This window comes from Lynx canadensis, chromosome C1, assembly GCF_007474595.2.
Source record: "Lynx canadensis isolate LIC74 chromosome C1, mLynCan4.pri.v2, whole genome shotgun sequence".
Lineage (NCBI taxonomy): Eukaryota > Metazoa > Chordata > Mammalia > Carnivora > Felidae > Lynx > Lynx canadensis.
The window spans coordinates 47,253,974-47,280,508 of NC_044310.1; the positions used below are offsets into that span (position 1 = coordinate 47,253,974).

The following is a 26,535-nucleotide window of genomic DNA, read 5'->3' on the forward strand; positions in this document are numbered from 1 at the left end:
CCGACAGTAATATCCTTATGAATGAAGGTGAAGTAGAAGCAAATTGAAATTTAAGAAGACTCAGCTCAGGCTGTGACTGACTGAAGGAATCCGCTTTATTCTAGTTGTTCTCCAGACTAAAGGCAGAATCCTCAGTGATGGAATAAAGTATCATTCAGAGCCAAAAGTACTGTTTATATGAAATGTTCAGAATTTGATAAAAAATGGGCAAGCATACCAAGAAACAAGACCAAAGGCAAAAAACAGACAAAAGAAACAGACCAAAAGTTAATAAAAATAATAGTTAACAAACATGAAGGTTTAAAAAAATTATGATAAACATATTCAAGAAAATATGAAGAAAGTTATGACAAAACAGAATTTCACCAGTGAACTGAAATTTATAAAAGAGAATCAAATGGAAATTCTAGAATGGAAAAATACAGTAACTAAACTGTAAAAGTCAAAGATGAGTTTATGGCATAATGGACACAGCTGAAAGTAAGATTAATGAACTACAAGGCAATGACAGAAAATATACATCCTGAAACGTGTGTTATCTTTGGAAACTATGAAACAGATCTGCTAACAGTCAAATTATTTTAATCTTAGGTATTGGCACATTCCAACAATCTGTACTATTCTAGGGTGTGACAGTTTAAGAGTAAATATGGTTTGAACTTATTCATGTTTAGAGGGTGTCTGAAATTGAGAACTAGGCAGATTTACTCAGATCCTAAGCATGGCCCTAAGGAAAATTGCTTGAAGAAACTGGATCGCAAATATTACAGCTGGAGAATTTTTACAACATGTCCATATTCAAGTGGAGATCAAAGAAGCTCAACTAAAAGAACTATGGACTGAGCAAAACTTCTTTTTAAAAAAAGGGCTGACTTAAAAATTACGACTTAAACTTTGGAAGAACCAAGGTGGTTGGCAGTGGGAGGAATTACAACATGTGAAACTCCTGAAATAAAAATATATTAACTTTTGGGGCGCCTGGGTGGCTCAGGCAGTTAAGTGTCTGATTTCCACTCAGGTCATGACCTCATGGTTTGTGGGTTCCAGCCTCATGAGTTTGAGCTCCTCGTCGGGCTCTGTGCTGTCAGGTCTCTCTCTCAAAAACAAACACACATTTTAAAAATATATTTAAAAACTGTATTAACTTAAAAAAAATTTTTAATGTTTATTTATTTTTGAGAGAGAGACAGAGTGTGAGTGGGGGAGGGGCAAAGAGGGAGACAAAGAATCTAAAGCAGGATTCAGGCTCTGAGCTGTCAGCACAGAGTCCAATGTGGGCTCTGAGCAGGAGGCTGGAACTCACAAACTGTGAGGTCATGACCCGAGCTAAAGTTGGAAGCTTAACCAACTGAGCCACCCAGATGCCCCTGTATTAACTTCTAAAAAAATAAATAAAATATATCTGCGGAATGCAGTATCCTTGAGACACTAAAAATATAGTAAGGGAGGGGGGCACCTGGGTGGCTCAGTCGGTTAAGTGTCCGACTCTTGGTTTCGGCTCAGGTCAAAATGTTACAGTTCAGTGAGTTCAAGCCCACGTTGGGTTCTATGCTGGCAGCATGGAGCCTGTTTGGGATTCTCTCTCTCAACCTCCCTCTCTGCCCCTCCCCGACTCATGCTGTCTCTCTCTCTCAAAATAAATAAACTTCTAAAAAATACATATATGGTAAAGGTAACAAACTGATGGCTGGCAGCAGAGAGGGGTGAGGGGACAGGCAAAATAGATGAAGGAGCAGGAGAAACAGGCTTCCAGTTATGGAATGAATAAGTCACAGAATGAAAGATATACCAGAGAATATAGTCAATGGGACTGTGACAGCATCGCATGGTGACAGATGGAGCTACACGTACAGTGAGCATAACATACAGAGTTGTAGAACTTCTGTCTTGTATACATTAAACTAATGTAATATTGTGTCAACTACACTTCAATAAAAAATACAAAACACAAATATATATTAGAAAACTTCATAATAATGTTGAAAATTTAAACAAAACAGAAGATCCTAGAAAAACAAAACTTATAAAAACTGACACAAAACAGAAAAATGTGAGTAGCTCTATATCTATTAAAGAGACTGAATCTACAACTAAAGGCCATCCCACAAAGAAACCTGTAGGCCCAGGGCACCTAGGTGGCTCAGTTGGTTAAGAGTCTGACTCTTGATCTTGGCTCAGGTCATGATCTCGCAGTTGTGAGTTCGAGCCCTGTGTCAGGCTACACATAGTCAGTGCAGAGCCTGCTTGGGATTCTCTCTCCCTCTTTCTCTCTTCCCTTCCCCATTCACTTGCTCTCTTTCTCTCTCTCTCAAAATAAATAAACTTTAAAAAAAATAAATCTGTATGGTTTCTACCCACAAAATCTCCAAACATTTAAAAAATAAATATCACTAACGTTACACAAACTCTTCCAGAGAAAAGAAAAAAACCACTTCCCAACTCATTATATGAGGCCAACATAATCTTGATACTAAAACCTGACAGGACATTACAAGAAAAGAAAAGGCCAAGCCATTATCTTTTATGAATACAGATAAAACATTCTAAATTCTAAGCTAAACATTAGCAAGCCAACTTCAGTAATATATTGGAAGAACAATATTATTGATAAAATTGGGTTTACTTCAAAAATAAAAGTTGTCCTAGTGCGTAAAAAAAAATCAATATAGTTTGCCACATTAAGAGATTAAAGGAGAAAATTGATATAACCAATATAAAAAATGTATTTGATAAAGTTTGTTATTCATAATTTGAAAAAATCTCTTAGCATATTAGAAATGGCAGGGAAACTCTTCTAAAAAGTCAGATTAAAAGAAAAACAACTTAGACATCAGAATGGTGAAAAATGGTGATGAAGAAACAAAGGTGCTCACCGTCAACACTGTACTAAAGTTTCCGGCCATTGCAATTAGGTAAAAAAAAAACCAAAAAAACAAAAACAGAAAGTACACAGACCGGAAAGGAAGAACTAAATCTGTCATTATTCACAGGCAGCATAAATGTGTATATATAAAATCTAAAAGAATCTACACACTATCAGAATTAAGTGGATTTAGCAAGGTTTTTAGATACAAGGTCATTTATAAAAATAAAGTGCATTTCTATATATGAAGAAGTTTATTTTTTAAATAACACTTTACAATTAAAATGTCAAACATTTAGCAATAAATCTAACAAAAGATGTATAATTCCTATACACATACACACACAAACATTTAGAAACATCACTAAAATTATAAGAATATCCATATAAATGGACAAATATATCATTCATGGATTGGAAGATTTAATATTATTTTTTCAGTGTTTATTTATTTTGAGAGAGAGAGCACGGGGAAGGAGCAAAGAGAGAGGGAGAGAGAGAATCCCACGTAAGCTCTATTCTGTCAGTGTAGAGCCTGATGTGGGACTCAATCGCATGCCCCTGAGATCATGACCTGAGCTGAAATCCAGAGTGGGATGCTCAACCAACTGAGCCACCCACGCTTCCCAGGAAGACTCAATATTTTTGACAGTAGTCAACTATCTCCAAATTCACCCAATTGCCATCAAAATTCCAAGCGTATTTTTATACAGGCATGTAATTTGATAAAGTGATTCTGAAATGTATATGGAAAGGAAAAGGATTAAGAATAGCCAAATCAATCTTGCAGAACCACGCTGGAAGACAGAAGTTACCAGGTATCATGTCTTACTACAAAGCTACATGACAATGCAGTATTGGCTCAGAGACAGATTAAGAGGCCAAGAGAATACAATAGGGAGTCCAGAAATAGACTCCTATATAGCCTCCCACATTTATGACAAAGAGACACTCAAGAATAGTGGAAAAAGATAACTCTTCAATAAACAGTCCTGAGGCTATTAGATATCCACATTGGAAAAAAATTATCTTGACTTCTTCCTCATTTTATATTTTAAAAAGCTAATAAAACAATAAGCTTCTTGGAAATAAAACAGGAACAATTTATTGAAATAGGCCAAGATTTCTTAACCAGAACACAAAACACTCTTACCTTTATAGCCAATCTGTGGTCCACTATTTGGGAACCTCTTAATCTATGTAGTCAGAGAATTCACTCAAGTCTTATTACGTAACATTCAAATAACTACTTTTGCTTTTGTGAATAGTAGTATCTTCATTTATGAAATTAAATCCATAAAACTAACTAGAAGTTCATATAATAGTTTATTTTTATACCTAGGACTTTTTAATAACTACTGGAAACTCAACAAAGATCAAATACAATTTGAATTTAATGTACAAAGTGGCATTGTTTTTACTCCGCTTTAAAAATGCAGTTTTACTTCTAATATTAAATTCTACTACTAATAATATCAGTTATCACAGATGATAAAAATAGGAGCCAGACATGAAGTGCCCTGTAAAGGAGACATGAACAAAGCCAACCTAAATCATAGTAAAGGCCCAGGGCTGCTCTCTGTGCCTAGCAAATGTAAGTCATTGGCTGCAACAAAAATAATCTCAAAGACACAGAGTAATAAGTCTGCTCCTCTACCATTTATTTAAAAGGTAAAAATTCAATCTGCTCATCTGGGATCATAGCTACAATAGCATAAACTTTTCTCTGAGGGGAGGAAAAATAGTCTTACGTTATTTTACTCAAGCCTTCTTAGATCAGTGAAACAAGGGAGAATAGTGAAATAAAGATAGTGTATCAGTTTACAGAGGGCACAAATTTAAAAGGTATTAATGAAAAATTTCATACAGCTCTCATTCTCTCCTCATACCACAGTTCATTAAGACAATGTGTATTTATCTTTTACTGTGTGAAGGACACTGTGTAGTCTCAACTACTAAACATTTTACCTTTGCAGCAAGCTGTAGTCCAATTTTGTCAGCTTCAGCCTCCAAAGTTCTACTGTATGGTCTATCAAACATATACTAAGAAGAAGTAAGAAAGAGAAGTTTCATTAAGGATATTTATCATTTCACAACAAAATAAGTAACAAAGTGAGATTTTTAAAATTAATTTCATGGAGTATCTAGGATAAAGGTTTTATGCTCGCGATGACTGACACTTAACACCATGGTAGGGGCGCCTAGGTGGCTCAGCTGGTAAGCATCCAACTCTTGATTTCGGCTCAGGTCATGATCTCACAGTTTGTGAGTTTAAGCCTTGCCTCAGGCTTTGTACTGACAGTGCTGGGCCTGCTTGAGATTCTTGCTCTGCCCTTTCTTTGTGCTCGCTTGCCTCTCTCTCTCTTAAATAAATAAATAAACAGAAAGAAAGAAAGGAAGGAAGGAAGGAAGGAAGGAAGGAAGGAAGGAAGGAAGGAAGGAAGGAAGAAAGAACACCATGGTATGAAACATAAAGTACAGTCTTTATTTCCCCCATCAGATATTAATATTTTAAAAACATAAAAAATTAGGCCTACAGACTTCTAGAGAGTCTATAGTATTTTATAGAGTACAGTAGTCTCCCTTACCCACAGTTTCAATTTCCACGGTTGGAGATACCCGCTCAACTGTGATCTGGAAGCAGATGGTTCTCCGGACATACTGTCAGAGGTCTATAGCAGCCTAACACCACGTCACAGTGCCTACATTGTTCACATCACTTTATCTCACCACATAGGCATTATCACAAGATGGTGAATACAGTACAGTAAGATACTTTGAGAAGGCCACACTCATGTAACTTTTTTTTACAGTATATTATAATAGTTCTATTTATAGAACAATTCATCTCTTACTGTGCTTAACTTACAAACTTTTATCATAGGTATGTATGTATAGAAAAAAAACCCATACTGTAAATAGGATATGGTACTATCTGAGGCTTTAGGAAACCACTGGTGGGAATATATCCCACCCTCCCTCAGCCCTATGGATAATATTGGGGGAGGGGTTACTACTATACAGGTATACCCCTCTTTCAAAAGTTTGCCTTATGCTACTTTGCTTTTACAAAAGACCTACATTAGAACGTGTTCTCACTAACCAAAAGAAATCCAAAGAGTATGTTTGCTTTTATGAAAAAGCCTAAAAGTGAAGTGACATAACATGAATTTTAAGAAAGGAGAGGATTTCCTAAGAAAGTTTCTTAATGCAAGCTTTTATTATGGCCAAGGAACATTCTGACCTTGCAGTTTTAAAAGAAAATTGAAAAAATATGGCTATATAATAACCACTGACACTACTAGAGAATTTATTTCAGTTAGAAAATTAACCAGAGAGCAGAATTTTCCTTCTTTGATAAATTATCTTAACTCCGTCTTTCTAAGTATTGATTAGTTAGGAAAATGAAATTTTCTTCCAACTTCAATAAAAAAATACAAACAGATATCGTAACTTTAACTTCCCTAATTACTTGTATTTATGTGAATGCTTTCCAGTTAAATTCTAATTTTCAGTAAGTACTAAAATTTGTAGGAAATGGATCAATAAGCAGGACTTTTGAGAACAGTTATTTATTAATAGGGGAAACAATTTCACAGAGGTAGCTACATGTCAGTGATGTCTAGAAATAATATAATCAATCTAGTATATAACCATGAGATAGGACTTTCTTCCTTCTCGATCATGACTTTTTAGGTTGTTGAACTGTATTATATAGTGTCTTCACTCTCAATGAGCAGTCTGGAGGGGTCCATCAAGTTTACTGATAGTATAACTGGTTTAAAACATTGGCTTTTTTTTTTTTTTTAAGGATGGAAACTTACATTAAGTCCAAATGCTGACACTTATTAACTGTTAACCCTCAGCTAATTGTTTAACCCATCTAAGCCCAGTAGCATCATATGTAAAATGGAGTAGCACAGGACCAACCTCCTAGAGTTGCAGACAGGATAAAATGGGCAAATGATAATAACTCCTATTTATTGAGTCCTCATTTTGTACTAGGTACCGTGCTAAGTGCTTTAAATCACTGGTTCTCAACTGGGTGCGATTTTGCCCCCCAGGGACATATAAAAATGTTTGGAGACATTTATGATCATCACAACTGTTGGGCAGGGGGAGTGCTACTGGCATCTAGTGGGTAGAGGTCAGATATTTACAGTAGATGTTTAGAGGCTACTGAACATCCTGCAATGCACAGGACAATTCCTCACAACAAAGAATTATCCAGTCCAAAATGTCAGTGTTTAGATTAAGAGATCCTACTTTAGGGATGCCTGGATGGCTCAGTCAGTTAAGCGTAAATCCGACTCTCGATTCTGGCTCAGGTCATGATCTCAAGGTTTGTGGGTTCAAGCCCTGCATTGGGATTCTCACTGACCCTGTGGAATCTGCTTGGGATTCTCTCTCGCGCTCTGCACCTCCCCTGTCCTCTCAAAATGAATAAAAACTTTAAAAAAAATAGGTCCTATTTTAAATGTATCATTAAACCAACAACAGTGCTTTGAGTAGCCAGTATTATGCCCATTTATAGATGAAGAAACTGAGACCTATAATTAGTGAAGTAATCTGCCCAGTATAGAACTTAGGTCTAACAGCCTAAATTCAAACACAAGTCCATCTGTTCACAGCCTGTATTCTTAACCTCTGTACATAATTATAGTGCTTATCCTAATGCCTAACATATAGTAAGTACTCAATAAATATTAGCTATTGTAATTATTACTAATTAATACCTGGTAGCACGGTATGATGGCTGCTACATTATACCTAAATCTTTTAAAATTACAAAAATAGAGGACTCCCCAATGGTTGGTTATGTAAAGGCCCCTCCTTCTTCCTTCATCTCTTCCTTTTTCTGGCAAATAAATGTCAGCAATTCCCCCTCTTTAATGATTCACTATCAGCATCCCCTCCTGCTCTTCAATCACAAGGAACAAGGCTTTCTAGAGAAAGAAACATTTCCCCATCACCAAAATCATGGGGGTGGGGGTGGGGCTGGATTTAAGGAAGTAAAGTTCAAAGAGAAGTAATCACTCTATTTTTAGTTTAATTATTAATTAGTATATGAAGTAGCAGGATTCATCAAGTTTTTTTTTAACTTTTTTCAGAGAGAGCACAAGTGGGGTGGGGCAGAGAGAAGGAAAGATAGAATCCAAGGCAGGCTCCAAGCCATCAGCACAAAACCTGACCTGAAGCTTGAACTTTGAACTGTGAGATCATGACCTGAGCTGAGATCAGGAGTCGATGCTCAACCCACTGAGGCACACAGGCACCCCTTCATCAACTATTTTAAAGAAAAAACAGCCACAGGTTATATTTCCTATAACAAAATCTTCAGATTCCAATACAGAAAAAAGTGATGTATTGATAAATGGGGTAAACACTACATTAACTCCTTTGACTTCCCGACACATAATGGAAATAAAATTCAAAATATGAAATCCTATAACCTAAGCAATAACCATTCTTTTTTTTCCCCTTTAAGAGCCTTTATTTCAATATAAATGCAGCCAAATGATATGGTAACACTGAATAAAAGACTTAGTTATCCAATTTCAAAAGCAATTTGTCTCAAAGAATTTTACACATTAGATTTAAACAGTACCCAGATGGCACAATGATGGTGCTCCACAAATCATTAAATAAACAAATAACAGATTGTTCCTGAATAACCAAACCTCCCAGGACAAAAGGAAACATGTGAAGAAAGATGTAAAATAAAATAATTAATCATAGTTAACAAAGCAATTATCAAAAGTGCAAGACCTACTTTCAGTAGTGAAGTGTTTTGAACAAAATGCGGGCCTCAGTAAATTTTATGACATGAACACCATTATACATAAGTACTAGAAATGAAAGTGAACAAACACCTAGTAAGATTATCCTTTCACTATTGTGCAGGTAACCTTAGTATAACTGGGAGTGAGAGGATGAGGATGGTAAAGCAGCTTTAGCTAATTCTGTGCCCATAAAAATTTACAGGTTTTAAGAGTTCTACATCAAAATGCAAACGTTTGAGAGAAGGGAGAGTCATCCAGAAAGTATACCACAGTCACTATGAGAGACAAAAGTGAAAAGTTTGAAGGTAAAGTGACAAAAGGAAAGAAAGGATCTGTGACCGGGTTTTCTCTAAGACCAATAACTATATAACACTCTGCCCCTAAATATTATGTTAGCCAAAAATTGCTATGCCCTTGAAACCCATCTATCTCCATCATTTAAAAGATGTAATATTTTCCAATTTGAATGCTCATTTTTAAGAATGTCCCCTAGGGGCGCCTGGGTGGCGCAGTCGGTTGAGCGTCCGACTTCAGCCAGGTCACGATCTCGCGGTCCGTGAGTTCGAGCCCCGCGTCGGGCTCTGGGCTGATGGCTCAGAGCCTGGAGCCTGTTTCCGATTCTGTGTCTCCCTCTCTCTCTGCCCCTCCCCCGTTCATGCTCTGTCTCTCTCTGTCCCAAAAATAAATAAACGTTGAAAAAAAAAAAAAATTTAAAAAAAAGAATGTCCCCTAAAAATGAGAAAACATATGACTAAAAATTAGTAGCTATATTTCATGATACGTGAAAACATCTCTTGTATCTGTTACTTTATAGTAATCTTTAAAATATCCTCACCACATACCTTTAAAAATCCAACTTATTGTCTCACACTTACCTCCTGCAGTTTAGACTGTATCCACTGGCCCAAGAGTGCAAAACTATCTCGAGGACAAACAGCCCAAATCATTGTGAGAAAAATCATACCTAGGAAATCCAGTAAGTGAACCAAGCTAGCCTTTTCTGCCTGAGAATAATCAAAATAATGAAAATTACATTTAATAAATTAAGAAAGTGTAACCTTAGATTTTCTAGTTCATGATGTGTAATCACATTAAATAATTACATGTTTAAACTTACCTTCACCAACTAAGATCACATGTTCTTTTTCTTCTGTGTGTTTTTCTTTCCATCCCTTGCTTACAGGTATAAACATTCATTCAACTAACATGTACTGAACCACTTACTATAACTCAGATACAATGACAGGTTCATAGATATGAATAGAAGTTCACTAACCTACAGTTCTTATATTAACAAGCATAATAATCTTGTGAGATAGGTACAATTATCCCTCTTTTATAAAGAAACTAAGATGGGAGAAACTAAAAGAGGTGCCAAAATTCACACAGCTATTAGTAAAAGGACAAGGAATCAAACCCAGAAGTTTTAGTTTCTAATGTTATTGTTAAATTTTTTTTAAAGGAAATAAATGTGTTCATTATGCTTATACCTTATACCTTTGGATAGACTAAACACTGCTTAACATATGAAATAGTTAAAACAAGAAAAATTCAGAAAAAGACTGGAAATTTATTTTTAGTAAAAAACTTCTGGACTTCATGACCTAATATATGAAGTATGATTCATTTATGCAAGTTTGCAATTTTACCACTCTGGTATTTCTCACTAGGAAATTGAGTTCTATAAAGTTTTATATTTACAGCACTAACCAATTTTACTTAAAATAGTTGTTTTAAGTAATAATTTCTAAATACAAGTTTAACGCACTGGATTGTTCACATTCCCCATCAAAGATGATTAATAAATGCTGATAATACAGGAATCATTACTTGAACGTATGAAACATGGCTGACAACTAAAAATAATCACACGGAACACTTCTCGTAACAATATAATCTGTCCTCACAAAGCATTCTTTGCTTCATTATACAAACTGTGTGTCATGAAAAACAATTATGGAATTATTTTAGCACAAAAGAATAACACTACAAATGATGAAGTCATTATAAAAGAGAAAATCCTTATTATTAATTATTAAAGAATATAATTATCCATTACATAGTCTTAGAAAACTAAAAAAAATTTTTAAATATGTATTTGTGGAAGGAAGAAAACATGGAGACTGCTAAAAGAGAAAATATAGTGCTGATGATATCTAAGGCCTCTACAAAGAAATATTAATAACTACTTTCAATTTTTAAGACTGTTATTTTCTTTTTATGTCTTATCTAATTAGTGTTCTGCACTGACAGAGATGACAACAATATGCTGAATGAGACAGTGAACTAGAGGCCAGAAAAATAAAGGTGTATGTAAAATGAGTATCTTTTAAATGCTAAAATTGGCCAAAACTGATTTTGCAGTTATGAAGTCTTTTCTTGAAAGACAATCTTTTTCGATTGCTTAGATTTATTCTTATATAGATCTATTTAAGGAAAATGTTTTTTTATATTTTTCTATAATTCAGAAGAAATAAATGAGATAATTACTGTTTGTGCTTCAGAAAAGCACAACTGTGACCCACCTCAACTTATTAGTACTTTAAGGAATAGACAGAATTTGAAATGACTTTTAAGGAGATTAATAACACTAGCATTTCCATTTAAAGTTAATATTACTTACATTTCTGACATAACATTTCACAATCCTTTCACTATTTACCTTCATGTTTTCAACAGAAAATACACCTCTCTCTAGTTAATGTGGACAAAAGAAATATACTTATTTTTAATAAAAATAAATATATGAATAAACAAATACATTAGCTTTTTGTACTCATACCAAGTCAAACAGATGTGTATTCACAGAACCGTAAATCAACCTGAATTCTATGATCCATTAAAAAAAAGGCTGCCAATACCCAGGTAATTGTGGTGAAAGAAAGCAGGGCTGGATTTGCAAACAGAAGACCTGGGTTAAAGTCCCAATTGGCCAGTTGACCACATTACTCATGTTACTCCAAGTCTTTTTAAACATTAGTTTCCTCATATATAATGTAGGGATATTAAATACATACTTAATGAGGATGGTATTAAAATTATAATTGAGAAGGTATGTATTTAAAAGCTCAGCAAACTGTAAAATGGCAAGGTATCATTATTATTCCTCTGCATTAATTATATATGGCATATCATTCTAGAGATTTTCAGAGATGCTCCAAGCCATCTTCTGAGAATGAATAAAAAAGCAAGAAAACTGATTTACCCACTTAAATAGTAATATCACTTTCATATAGTTAACTTTCAGACTAGATTACAAGTATGTTAATAATTATGGAGAGTTTAAAATCTAATTTGAAATAATTAGAGGTTGAGAATAATTACTTTTTAGCAAAAGAGACAGCTGATAAAAATAGTACTTAACAGAAACACTAATTATTCAGGTATCAAATACTAAAGACCATAAAAATTCTCAAAATTAGCCAGTCATATTTTTTCAGGTAACAGAGTAAGTCAACTGCTAAAAACTAAAATACCATCTTTTAAAGAAAAAGAAAACTGAAAAGATTCAGTTTTACAAGATTTAACTTGCACACTTCAAAGCAGTTATTTCAACAACTGAACATTCATCCTAGGTACTTACAGCATGCCCAAGTACTGCATGTGCTATTTCATGGCCCAGAAGAAAGGAAAGTTGATGAATATCAGTTACACTATTTAAAAGCCCAGTGAAGATAAACACTTGTCCATTCTGCACCATAAAGAAAATAATGTAAGTAATTGGAACACCTTAAAAAAAACAAGGATATTAAATTTACGATTTAAAGTTAGATGGGCGAACATTTACTTACTGGAAGCACAAAGGCATTTATATCTGGGGAATCAACCACATGAATAGTCCAATTGATCTCAGAGATCCCTGGAATATCTTTATTGCACTCAATCAAATGATAAACCACTTCTTTAACCATTAGGTATCGGGCATCCTTCTCAGTTAGCATATCATTTTTAAACTCTTCCATCCACTGAAAGATTAAAAAGTCGTCTTTATTTTAAGAGAGTTTTAGCTCAGCAAAATGTTTATATTGCTTCATGAAGAGTTAAATGGCTACTTATTGTTGAACATTTTAATTTTTAATTATGTAAAAATCTACATATACAAAACACTTCAATTCTTAAATTTGAATTATTCATGCAAAGGCAATGTGCTTTCTCACAAATGGAATAAATTCTAATAACTAAGATTTTTCATATAAATTGGTTGAAATAAAACTTTCATCTTTTCTATTAGCCTATAAACAAATAAAATGTTTAAATATTATTTCTACTTTCCTAAATATTTCAGAAAACAAAATACTGCCTAGGAAACAAAGATTTCATATAAGGAAGAACAATATAAAAGAAAATTACTTTCATAACCCACTGACTAGAAAAACACCCTATACTTAATTAAAAAAGTTAAACTTCTAAAAAGAAAAGGACATTTTGGGGACACCTGGGTGGCTCAGCTGGTTAGGAATCCAACTTCGGCTCAGGTCATGATCTTGAGGTCAGTGAGTTTGAGCCCCGCGTCCGGCTCTATGCTGACAGTTTGGAGCCTGGAGCCTGCTTTGGATTCTGTCTCCCTCTCTCTCTGCCCCTCCCCAGCTCAAATTCTGTTCTGTCTCTCAAAAATGAATAAACATTAAAAAAAATTTTTAAAAAAAGGACATTTCACTAATTTTAAGTGTTTTATTCACACAGAATGATAGGAAATTACTGAAATTTTAGAACTAACAGGCATGTCATTTTCTCTACACCATGTTGAGTAGGACTAGCCACTGTACGAACACACTTTCTGAAGCTATATTCATGAGAAACCCTTTCAAGTATAGGAAAATTAAGGATGTTCTGAAAATATCACATTAATTTCCATAAAATGTGTAGCTTCGTTCACATATAGATCAAGAAGTTTAGAATCTTCTTCCCTTAGATGTATTAAAAATAGATGATTTTGTAGAATTGAATCTGCAATAGTCTTTATATCAATACCATTTTTTAAAAGCACAAGTCACCAATGTAAATAAACTGAAACAACTATTAACCCATATGAAGGAAATAAAACAAGCAAAATTATATATAATTATAGTACTTTACCATATCCCTATAGGAACATGTGCTTGAATTTTAGTATCAAGCAGGTTATTATACTTGTAGGCTAAAAAAAAGAATATTATGTACATATATATTATTTTTTAAAGCTTCTGAGTGAGACGAATGGTGGAAGATACACAAATTTAACACTAGGCCTATCTCAATCTTTCCAGAACACTCTCCTCAAACCTGCTTCAGACAAGACTACCCTAGAAACATCTCCAATCTCTGTAAAAGCTCTACTAGAAAAGATGCATCTTTTTTGTGAAAAAACATTGTTATTTCTTTTTTAAGGTAACTTTCCACTGACAAACTCAGAAGCTTAACTGAAATAAAAAGACATAAAGACTTCACCAAAGTGGTCAAGTGAGACCATGAGCATCAATTCAATAAATACTCATCGAGTATATACTAGGTGTGTATATACTAGGTATATACTAGGTGTGTATACACCTAGTATATACTAGGTTTCTCCACAACTGGAGAAAGGGTCTGTCCTCAAGAAACTCACTAGTGGTATAAAATGCTTAACTATCTGAGTTACTGTACTTTCTAAAGAAGTAAGGCTTCTTGGGGCTCCTGGGTGGCTCAGTCAGTTAAGCGTCCAACTTTTGATTTCAGCTCAGGTCATAATCTCATGTTTCCTGAGTTTGAGCCCCACCACAGGCTCTGTGCTAGGAGCACGGAGCCTGCTTGGGATTCTCTTTCTCCCTCTCTCTCTGCCCCTCCCCTGCTTGCACCCTCTTGATAAAAATAAAAAACATCAAAAAAAAAATGACTTAAGGCTTCTGAATTCCAACTTGATTTTGCATTCAAAAAATATAATTGCCAAAAATGAGGTTTTGGAAAAAATTACCGTATTCTACATTACTTTCAAGGTACAAAAATTCATATTACATACCTACTTACTCAAAAAATATGTACTAAACACTACCTTCTACATTGTGCTAGTACTTAATATAAAATGATAAAAACAGACAGGGTCTTGGTTCCCAAAGAGCTTAGTCTAACAAAGGACACAGATCAGTAAAGAAATAATTACGCAAATAACAATTATGTTACCTCCATGATAAGTGATTTAAAGGAAAAGTACAGTATGCAAAGAGAAAATAAAAGCAGGAGACCTGACCCCAATATAGCCAAGCACTGGACACAATTATAAATGAGCTGATTCATAATTCAGTCTGTATGAAGGATTCCCACTAGAGCATAATGTAGCCAACCTGCCTAACCCAGTCTGGATAATCAAGGGAGACTTTCCTGAGAAAGTGACATTTAAGGTGGCATGTGATGAGCAGGAATTAGCTAGATGAATGAAAGAAAATGCAATGTAGGTAGCAGGAACACTAAGTATGAAACTTTGGAGGCCTTTTGGGAAAATGCGAATTTTCTATCAAAGACTAACATAAAAAAGTAGTGCATCTTTCATACTTAAGAAACTTTGCCGCTTTGAGTATTATATTAAGCAATCTAATTATAAACAATTCTTACTACTTACTGCTTCATATTCCAGTTCGGATAAAAGTTTGAAATGTTCTTTCCCCAATAATAGTAGCTTATTCCTTCCCGTGATAGGACTCACTTCCAGGTGAGTAAAATAAAACACTACAAAGAGCAATCCAAAACTACTGAAACAAAGGAATAACTTCCATTTATTCTTCCTTAAACTTTCTTTAAATAGTTCCTTCTTGTTAGGAGGAAGTGCCTGCCACCATTTCCTTATGCCCCTAGAGCAGAAAGAAAAATTCAAAGTTCTGACAATAGTATCAGCACATATCAACAAAACTTGATCTTATACTAGAATTCTATGTCATCAAATACTTGAATTTTTGTGAAATATTTCTCTGTATAGATGGGTTTTCTCCATTTATAAAATTCTTAGCTAAATGATGAAAAAGTAACCAGTTATAAAAATTCTAAAGCTCATTTAAAGTTTCTTCTTATTTTAAAGGTGAACACTAAATGAGTAGCTATTTTACAACTACCACTAGTTAACATTTATTGACTGTTTACCACATGCAAGCTGCTGTTCTAATTGTTATACGTATGTCATCTCACTTCATCTTCACAAAAACCCTGTTATCAAAGATGAAACTGAGACAGAGAGAACTGTCCAAGGACTTGTCCAAGGTTGCAGAGGTGATAAGGGAAAACCAGGCAAGGAAGACCATGTGATCCTAGAGTATGGGTACTTAACTACTTGATAGGGATGATCTGTTCAAAATTTTTTTTTTTTTCAACGTTTATTTATTTTTGGGACAGAGAGAGACAGAGCATGAACAGGGGAGGGGCAGAGAGAGAGGGAGACACAGAATCGGAAGCAGGCTCCAGTCTCTGAGCCATCAGCCCAGAGCCCGACGCGGGGCTCGAACTCACGGACCGCGAGATCGTGACCTGGCTGAAGTCGGACGCTTAACCGACTGCGCCACCCAGGCGCCCCAGGGATGATCTGTTCAAATAAACATCTGAGGGGTTACAGCACAATCATCTATACCTGTAACCACAATTCACTCCCCCTGCTCATCAGACTTCCAGCACAATCTGCCAGTACTTCAGCAAGGTACAAGGGAAACTACCTCAGCATTTATTTTAGAAATAAACACTGCTCACCAGCAGAAACTTCACTATCCCTTCAAGAACATAATAAAGGAAAGGTAATAAGGGCATAAGCATCGTAAACAAGAAAATGAGAGACTGTGTAGTTAACACATGGAGGTCTAATTTCTACCAGGCAACAATACTCCCTGCTGGTTATCAGAGATCACAGACATTTTGACAAGCAATGTTTTCAACAACAAGACAAAATTTTTCCTAGTGAGTTCATCTGTGAAATCACAACAAAAGTTTAAGATATATACATCATTCTCTTGACAAAATCCATCTTACAAAATAACTTCAAGTTATTTTAATTTTATTAAGTGACACTCCTAAGATGCCTCAAAGTGTCCCAACCTGAAAAGACTTAGGCCAGACTATTAAGTATATTTATTTCCCATTTAAAACTTCATATGACTTATCATCTGCCTTCAATGTATGATGAAAACACAGCTTAAAAGAAAATGTTAAGTGATTACAATGGAAACAACAACCAAAAGTTAAAAATAATATTAAAAAGGATGAGAAAGAGCCATTGGCCTAAGACCCTGGGCTGAGTTATGACAAAGATCCTCTCTTGCACCAGACTCTACTCAGGCTCCCCTGAACTTTTTTCAACTAGGCCTCACTTCTGGACTTCTGTATTCATCTCTGCATTGTCCAGGTTTAGCAAGAATCCTGCTAAGTCAGGTTAAACAGAATTTCCCCATCCTCCATATCTTATCACTCTCGATACCTGATCGAGTTCCTTATTCATTCTCCAGCCTCCAGATGATGTCTGATCACATTCACCTGCCTTCAGCAAGAAGCCTAGTGGGGTCAGGTTAGGGAGAATCCCCACTTATTCCTGATGCTTCTTCTGAGTAATCTTCTATCCACCAAACCCCACCCTGCTTCTCAGCTATGAATTCCCACTTGCCCATGGTATATTCAGATTAACTCTGGTTCTATACTTAGGTCTCTCTTCCTCTACTGCAAAAGTTCTGCATAAATCTGTGTTTACTGCTTTAACTGTTGTCTAGCTCTGGTCTTCTCTGACAGTCATTACCTACAACTAGAGTTAACACAACTGCATATTTTCTGGGTGCCAGTGTCAAATCACAGAAAACTGGGTTGGTTAGTATGGGAGTAAGAGAGCTAGAAAGGCCTTCACAGTCATCAAATGTAAGAATGACGAGACAATGCTTAACTTTACCTTTCTTCATTCTTCATGGAGCAAATAAGAGAAAACAAGATTAATTATGGGGGGAGGTTTAAATTAAATAAAAGGTACTATTTAGCTGTGAAAACATAATTATTATGAAGGACTACCCAAAAGAAAATAACAAAGATGTGATGGAAATAGAACTGAAAAATAAATGCTAATTAAGCATTAACTTGGCTAGGAATGAGCCTATTCTTAAATAAGTGAACTCCCAGTTTCATGACCCATTGCCTCAGATTTCGTAAAATAAAAAGTTATGTTTTTAAGTATTGTTCTTACAAACTATACCCAACATTTCTCATTCTTGTAATCAAAATAGGAAGATCGTTTAAAAAGTGTCCTATATAATTTTTTAAAGATCTCATTTTTATACTATAATATGTAGTAAATTATTTCAAGATCAAATCATTTCTAACAAAACTGGGTAGAACCAACCGTTTGGAAACTTAATTTTGAGCTAAATATGGGAGGGAAATCTAACAAGTTTTCTTTAAAAGTATAGTTTTACAAATACCTTTTAAGTTTTTTTTGTTTGTTTTTTGTGTTTTTTAAAGCTTTTTACCTGCCTACAATGATTGCAAATAGTTTCTGCACTGGTTTAAGAATAATCAACAAGAGAGGAACCGGAGCAGCTTGAAACCGAGGAGAAGTGTGGAAACTCCTGATGTCTCTCTCTCTCATGTGAAGACACTTTAGGGGACGCAATACTGAGAGAAAAGGAGCTCCTGCAACTTCTTCTATCAGGAGCTGTCTTGAAAAAGAGTCATTCCGTGCACCACATGTTGGGGTAACCATCCAAATTTCTTTATGGCTCACGCTCAAGAGGCATCCTGGTCTTTTGGTATTAAGAGTCCTATAAGAATAAAAATTTTTAGGCAGAAAAGTCAACCTATCACACTGCTGTACTCCCAGACCCTGATACTTATGAACTGTATGAGTAATTTGTACTTGATGGCAGTCTGGTGAGGTGACAGCTAGTGTGTTACACAGTCTCCAGTTGGTCAGCAAATGAAATCGGAAGAAAACACAGTTTCTAGTAGCAGATTGCAGTCCATAGATGAAGCTCATCTTTCTTCTCCTGGATTATCTGGAACACAAAAAATAAGTTATAAATACCTCTGGAAATACTTATTTATAAAACTGTTGCTGTTCAGTTGTTCTTCCCTTGACACATCTCAGACTGAATTATCTTAGGTTTCTGCTCACCAGCCCTATAGCAATGCCTCTCAGCAATACAAACCAAAGAGGTTAAAAAAAAAAAAAAAAAAAAAAGGTTTTGCTCACTTCTTTTTACTCTACAACATATACTTTAGAAACTTGGTTGTTATTTTTTGTTTCTTCTTTCATTTTTTAGTTTTGCTTGGGGGAAGTCTGTTTTTATTTTAACAGTTAAATTACTGGGGATTAAGAAATGGATTAAACAAACAAAAACAGTCAACTTTAGTAATTGGCAGTAACTAGGAGGCATTACAGAAAAGCATGTAATGGAATAGTAAGATCTAAGTTTTAAAATGTATTTTTTAAAATACAAATTTGATGCAGAAAAGCATTTGACAAAATACAGCATCCTTTCTTGATTAAAAACCCTTAAGAAAGTAGGGATAGAAGGATCATACCTCAAGATCATAAGGGCCAACACAAAAAAACCCCACCACTAATATCACCCTCAGTGGGGAAAAACTGAGAGCTTACCCCCTAAGGTCAGGAACATGATAAGGATGTCCACTCTCATCACTGTTATTCAACATAGTGTTGAAAGTCCTACCTCAGCAATCAGACAACACAAAGAAATAAAAGGCATCAAAACTGGCAAGAAGTCAAACTTTCACTCTTCACAGATGACACGATACTCTATGTGGAAAATCCAAAAGACTCCACTGAAAAACCACTAAAACTGATACATGAATTCAGCAAAGTTGCAGGATATAAAATCAATGCACAGAAATTGGTTGCATTTCTATACACCAATAATGAAGCGAGAAATCAAGGAAACGATCCCATTTACAACTGCACCAAAAGTCATAAAATATCTAGGAATAAACCTAACCAAAGAGATAAAAGATGTATACAATGAAAACTATACAAAGCTCATGAAAGAAACTGAAGAAGTCACACAAAAGAATGGAAAAACATTCCATGCTCATGGTTTGGAAGAACAAATATTGTTAAAATGTCAACAGTACACAAAGCAATCTACACATTCAAAACAATCCCTATCAAAATAACACCAGCATTCTTCACAGAGCTAGTAAAAACAATTCTAAAATTTGTATGCAACCAGAAAAGCCCCCGAATAGCCAAAGCAATCTTGAAAAAGAAAACCAAAGAAGGAGGCATCACCATCCCGAACTTCAAGCTGTATTACAACACTGTAATCATCAAGACAGTATGGTAACGGCACAAAAACAGACACTCAGATCAATGGAACAGAATAGATCTCAGAAATGGACCCACAAACGTACGGTCAACTGATCTTTAACAAAGCAGGAAAGAATATCCCATGGAAAAAAGACAGTCTCTTTAGCTAATGGTGCTGGGAGAACTGGACAGCAACATGCAGAAAAATGAACCTGGACCATTTTCTTACACCATACACAAAAATAAAGTCAAAATGCAAGAAAGACCTAAACATAAGACAAGAGGCCATCAAAATCCTAGAGGAGAATACAGGCAGCAATCTCTTTGACTTCGGCTGCAACAACTTCTAACTTAACGGGTCTCTGAAGGCAAAGGAAACAAAAACAAAAATGAACTACTGGTACCACATCAAGATAAAAATCTTCTCCACAGCATAGGAAACAGAAATAATCAGCAAAACTAAAACGCAACTGATGGAATGGGAAAAGATATTTGCAAATGGCATACCAGATAAAGGGTTAGTATACAAAATCTATAAATCGCTTGTCAAACTCAACACCCAAAAACCAAATAATCCAGTGAAGAAATGGGCAAAAGACCTGAACAGACACTTCTCCAAAGAAACATCCAGATGGCCAACCAACCCATGAAAAAATGCTCAACATCACTCATCATCAGAGAAATACAAATCAAAACCACAAAGAGATACCACCTCACACCTGTAAGAATGGTTAAATTAACAAGTCAGGCAACAACAGATATTGGCGAGTATGTGGAGAAAGAGGAACCGTTTTGCACTGCTGGGGGGAATGCAAACTGGTGCAGAAAACACCGCACTCTGGAAAACAGTATGGAGGTTCCTCAAAAAATTAAAAATAGAACTACCCTACGAGCCAGTAATTGCACTACTAGGTATTTAACCAAAGGATACAGGAGTGGCACATGCACCCCAATGTTTATAGCAGTGCTATTGACAATGGCCAAAGTATGGAAAGAGCCCAAATGTCCATCGACAGATGAATGGATAAAGAAGAGGGGTGCCTGGGCGGCTCAGTCAGTTAAGCATTGGACTCCAGTTCAGGTCATGATCTTGCAGTTCACGAGTTCAAGCCCCACATCGGACCATTTGGCTCTGTGCTGACAGCTCAGAGCCTGGAGCCTGCTTCAGATTCTGTGTCCCTCTCTCTGCCCTTCCCTCGGTCACACTGTTTCTCTCTCTCTCTCAAAAATAAACATTTAAAAACAAATATGTGGTATATAGATACAATGAAGTATTACTCATCAATCAAAAAGAATGAAATCTTGCCATTTGCAACAAATTGGATGGAACTAGAGTGTATTAAAAGTGAAATTAGTCAGTTAGAGAAAGACAAGTATCATATGACTTCACTCGTGTGGAATTTAAGATACAAAACAGATGAACATAAGGGAAGGGAAACAAAAATAATATAAAAACAGGGAGGGGGGACAAAATACAAAAGACTCTTAGAGAACTGAGGGTTGCTGGAGGGGTTTTGGGTGGGAGGATGGGCTAAATGGACAAGGGGCATTAGGGAGGACACTTGCTGGGATGAGCACTGAGTGTTACACACAGAGGATGAATCACTGGATTCTCCTCCTGAAATCATTATTGCACTCTATGTTAACTAATTTGGATGTGAATTTAAAATAAATACATATTTAAAAAATAAATATAAAATAAAATACAAACTTGATCCTTTCACACATAATCCTGGCACTTTTAATTGGGGTCAACATGGAATAAGAGGAACTGAAAACAAGTGAAAAAACAGAATAAATACAACAATGGTTTCAAAACACTGGACATTAGGCAATGAAGAACAAATGACGCCTGAGAGATGGGAAATAAATTAACTGAGTCCTACAATTGCCCCAAGTTCCTGCCTGGAGAGTTTCCCGGCCACTATGCAGAGAGGGCAAACCTAGCACAGCCCACAAGTGGCCCTAAATTGGAGAGATGAAGCTGGGAGTTCAAGTAGGCCATAGTAGCTAGACCTTGCAGAGCACAGTATGAGAGCATTATGCACTGTTTATGAATTTTTAAAAAAGAAAGGACTTCCATGAGTAGCACAACAGTTCAAGGCAACTATTGTTTTTTATGCTGTTTGGGTAGATGCAGAAAAAAAAAATTTTAAAGAATTGTTTCAAATGGGGAAGTGTACTTGAGGTTTAACAACAGAAAGTCTTTTGCTAGAAGTCATGCTACAAAAACAACACAAACCCACATTCTTTACTATAGGAGATAAGCTTCAAACATTTGTCCAATCACATGCCCACTTTCTAAGGGCATCCTATAGCCTCAATTTAAGGGATAGGCCCAGACTGTCAATCTTCCCCAGAGACTCCTTCCACTGGCCACAGAGCCAGGTGTGGACATCTGACACTAACAAGACTTTTCGTGAGGGAGTATCAGGCAAAGAAGTACAAGGGTATGTATAATTTGGGGCTGTACTTGGTGCTACACAAAGTAGCACGCAAGCAAGAACTGGGAACCAAAACCCTTGCAAAAGAAGTGGATCAAGAGAAAGGACGATGGAATCGATCAATGTGCAGAAAGTAAAAGATCACGAAGCCTTCGGGAGAGAAAGAGAGAAAGAGAGGGGGCAAGATTCATACCCTCCCAGTTCCCAAGAGTCCACTGTACTTCCTAAATTTAACTGAGCTACATGAGCTTTTACTTTACCCCTAAAACAATTCCCTCTCTTTAAAGGGAAGAGTCTCTCATAAATAAATGACCTCTGACTTAAGAGGTTACGAGGTATAAAAGTTACACACTTCATACATAAGCTAATAACATTTTAATATACATGCTGTTTATTACAACTGAGGGTTCCTTCTATACTTTGCAAAGCCAAATTCCCGATTTTCAACACTGAATCAGTTCCAGATTAGTAGTGGATTATCTCTGCAGTGACTTTATCATACAACAGATCTCAATCCACATTAAATCAGTCGTGTCAATTCTGCCTCCTTAATGTCTCAATCTAGCCCTTCCTGGGCTCTGTGGCCTTAGGCCGTGGATGGCTATATAACCTCCAATCTCTCTGCCCATTTTACCACCAACTCCTACCCCTCCAGTTCGTCCCCCCCAAACAAGAAGTAAAGCTATCTAAAATACAAATCAGACAAGAGAATCCTACTCCCACAACTCACATAAGCCCTACATTGCTAAATATAAGGCAACCATTTTTTTTTAATGGAGATTTGTATAATGACAAAGATATACAAATCTTAAAAATAACAATACTACTTGCCAAAATTCTGTATATCAGGAATGGCAAATCCAGATGTGTAAACCAGCACTGCACAACAGAAACTTCTGCAGTCATAGAAATGTGTCTTCATTGTCCAATGTGCTAACTTCTACCTATGGCTACTGAGCCCTTGAAATGTGGCTGGTGTGACTGATCAAAAGAATGTTTTAGTGTTCACTTATTTATTGTAAGAGAGAGAGCGTGCGCTCATGCCTGAGCAGGGAAGGGGCAGAGGGAGTGAGAGAGAGAATCCCAAGTAGGCTCTGCGTTGACAACAAGGAACCCAACGCAGGGCTCAAACCTATGAACCATGAGATCATGACCTAAGCCGAAACCAGATGCTCGACCGAACTGAGGCACCCAGACACCCCTTTAGTTCATTTTAGTTCATCTAAAACAAAATGGCCATAGGTGACTAGTGGCTACTGTATTAGCCACAGTGCTAGTCCGTAGAGTCCAGGCAAAGCCATCCTGACATAAATGCAGATTCACGCCTATCTAAAGAAGATGCAACAAGTGTAATGGAATTTGAACTTAGTGTTACCAAACAGTTCAATGTTTTCAAGAAAAGCAAGCAATTCAAACTTTATGTGGAAGTTAGCAGTTTTAAAATGCTAGCAACCAACTTAAAACAAAAAACAAACAAAGCTTATTAACCACCTTGACCAAACCAACATACACAAGACCCCATTCAGTGTTCCATCTAAATGATGTCATTCATTCATTAAATATTTAATGAGCGCGTCCTACATACCGTATCATACCATTCTGGATGCTGGAGATAACCACAAAAAAAGAGACAAAAATCTCTGCCCAATTTGCAGCAACAGTAATGCTGCAATATGCTAACATACACAAATACAAATAAATCTAAAGCAATACATAGCAAACTACTCATAGTGGTTATTTTGAGTCACTGTAAAGGATTTTCATCTCATGTATTTCTGTGCTGTTCAAATTTTTACAAGGTGTATTATTTTGTAAGCCCCAAAACTAACAACTATTTTTGTAATTCCCAACGGTTTCCGTGGGCTTCAATAAACTCCTGCATATGAAAGACCAGGCCTCTCATAATGCCACCTCCTACGATTTCTCCAGCCACCTTCCCCAGCTGTCCTTCACCCATTCCTAAGCTCCAGACCCACTGATTTACTTACACCCCTCAGAAAACCTCTCATCTCTAATATCTATGCGCACCAATTGGCTTAGCTCTGCGATTATAGCAAGCAAAGTCTTGCTCATCTCTCATGACTTATGTGAAATTAAAAAAAAAAAATTCTGACACAGAAGGTACAAGCAAAAGCCCCAAACATTACATGAACATAAGTAAAAACATTATCACTGACATCACTGACAATAAACTGTCATTTAGAACAGAAATGGAGCCTGATATTTTGCAATCCCTGGCTTATCCTTGAGAAATGGTAAAAAAAAAAAAAAAAAAAAAAAAAAAAAATTGGGGGAAGAAACCTATTTATACATTTCACAGAGCCAACGCTAGACTACACAGAGCCTAAGAAGGATTCAGGGCTGGCCTATCCTCTTCAAAGAACTAGAGCAGGTCAACAAACATGGCTGGCAAACTTCAAGGATTACTAAATTAATGATGTGAGAAAATTAAGCAATTTGGATGGTTAGCCTCTAAGACCATTTCAGATCCTTAATTCTTTAAGTACCATCTCAGAATGAGCAAGTACAGCACTCACTGGCACTCACAGCTGAAGCCTGGAAGACAGTTTTAACAACTCTGCTGAAAATGACTATTTCTTCTCTGGTTTCTATGGAAACAGCCGTCAGGTTGGCAAAAATAGGACATGTACTTTAAAATAATCATTCAAGCAAAGTACACACATGATGGAAGACTTAAAAAAAAAAATAAATTGGAAGGCAACAGCCTTGGTTCTTAAGCTTCCAAATGTCAGACTGCATGCACCCCGTCACCACGGCTGAGATGATGGATATAAACCCGCTGCATTTCAGCGAGGGATACACGGTACTGGTTGGGGTCCCTACGGTGGATCAATCCCTGAATTCCAAATGAGGTCTTTTCGTCACCCCGGACTAAAATTGCTCATTGAGGACTGCATGGCACAATAAAACTGTTGCTCAGCTTTACACAGGCAAGTGACATTATTTAAAGAGTATAAAAAGCTCTTTTTGTAAACAAGTTTATGAAGAAAGTATCAAAACGCCTTTGCACTGGTTACACGGGAAATGTTGGGTTCTTCATTGCAGGGTTTAGGTAGGAAAACTTATGTTGTCTACTTGAAGAATGAGGAGGAAAGAGAGGGACTGCCTCTCAAGTTGCTGTAGGCGGTTGGAAGCGGTTTTGCACGGCTGAAAGTGTCGAAGTGAGGCACACCGTGCCGTCCGTGTTAATAAGAAATACTACTTTAAAAAAGGAGCTGCTAAAGAGAAAGGATGAGGGGAGAGGGAGGTATCTTCTCGGAAACCACATCCACCTGCTAACTAGCAACTTCCCAGCCGGCAGAGTAGCACCCTGGGGTCCCTGCACTCCACGCCGGGAGCGGGGGGGGGGGGTAGAGGAGGGATGAGACACAACTCTCCCGTACCCCTTTTCCACTCACCCCTCTCCCCCGGCTCTCCCCAACCCTCCCCCAGACACACCCGGCGCCCCTCCGTCCCTTCCCCCCAGGCCTCGCCACCCCACTCCCCTCCCCGTGCTCACAGGGCTCCGCCCCTCACCCCGGCGCCCCTCGAAGCTCTCGCACTCTGCCCCCACCCCTGGGCCCGGCCCAACTCGTAAAAGGGGGACAAAGACGTCCCCACAGGACAGACCCTAGGAGTGGCGAAAGCGAAGACGACTCTTCAGACCGGCCCTTTGCGCAAGCGCGTACCCCATCCAGAAGCCCCGCCTCCTTACTTCCTGCCCTCTGCCCGGTCCTTGGCGCCTTTTGCTCCGCCCACAGCGAGCAGTCGACACACCCGCCCAAAATCTTCCTTCCCGAGGGCCGCCGACCGGGAGCCGACCGTGGCGCTCTCACGCCCCCGTGTGGCTAGAGGAGGGACGTGGCTGCGGGCTGTGCTGTTTGCCTGGCACTCTTCACTTATGTCCTTGGAACCTGATTTGGCTCCTCTAAAGAATGATCCAGGCAAGGCTGTGACCGCTGAAGATTCTAAGGCAGTGCTGGCCAAAAGAAAAGAGATTCTAGAGGGTTTCTGGAGCCCAAAGACTAAGGTTTCTCGGTTTTAAAGTTGCAGTGCTAGAAGCAGTCTTTGGAGTGTGAGAATTTTGCTTTCACCTGACTTTCTGGAATGGCACAGTTTAAGAAAAATGAAGTATAACCTGAAGCATCTAGAAGTTAACTGAAAAGAGCTGGCTACAAAACAATGGGTATGGTATGTCTCATTTATGCCACCAAA

General features: G+C 36.9%; 1 protein-coding gene across 3 annotated transcripts in view; it reads right to left on the reverse strand.

The window, feature by feature from the left end:
- OMA1 (OMA1 zinc metallopeptidase) overlaps positions 1-26,031 on the reverse strand; it is a 74,788-nt gene extending 48,757 nt beyond the window's left edge. For 2 of the 3 annotated variants that reach the window (XR_003970818.1, XM_030325087.1), the window contains exons 1-7: positions 25,951-26,031; positions 18,081-18,605; positions 15,218-15,446; positions 12,438-12,611; positions 12,230-12,337; positions 9,522-9,650; positions 4,832-4,906 (exon numbers count right to left, since the gene is read on the reverse strand). Coding sequence is in view for 2 of the 3 variants with exons in the window: in XM_030325087.1 (XP_030180947.1) it covers positions 4,832-4,906; positions 9,522-9,650; positions 12,230-12,337; positions 12,438-12,611; positions 15,218-15,446; positions 18,081-18,586 (1,221 nt within the window). In the remaining variant the exon portion in view is untranslated. Of the gene's footprint in view, positions 1-4,831; positions 4,907-9,521; positions 9,651-12,229; positions 12,338-12,437; positions 12,612-15,217; positions 15,447-18,080; positions 18,606-25,950 lie in introns of those variants that run through there. The other variant, XM_030325088.1, reaches the window with a different exon arrangement.
- Positions 26,032-26,535: the final 504 nt, after the last annotated feature.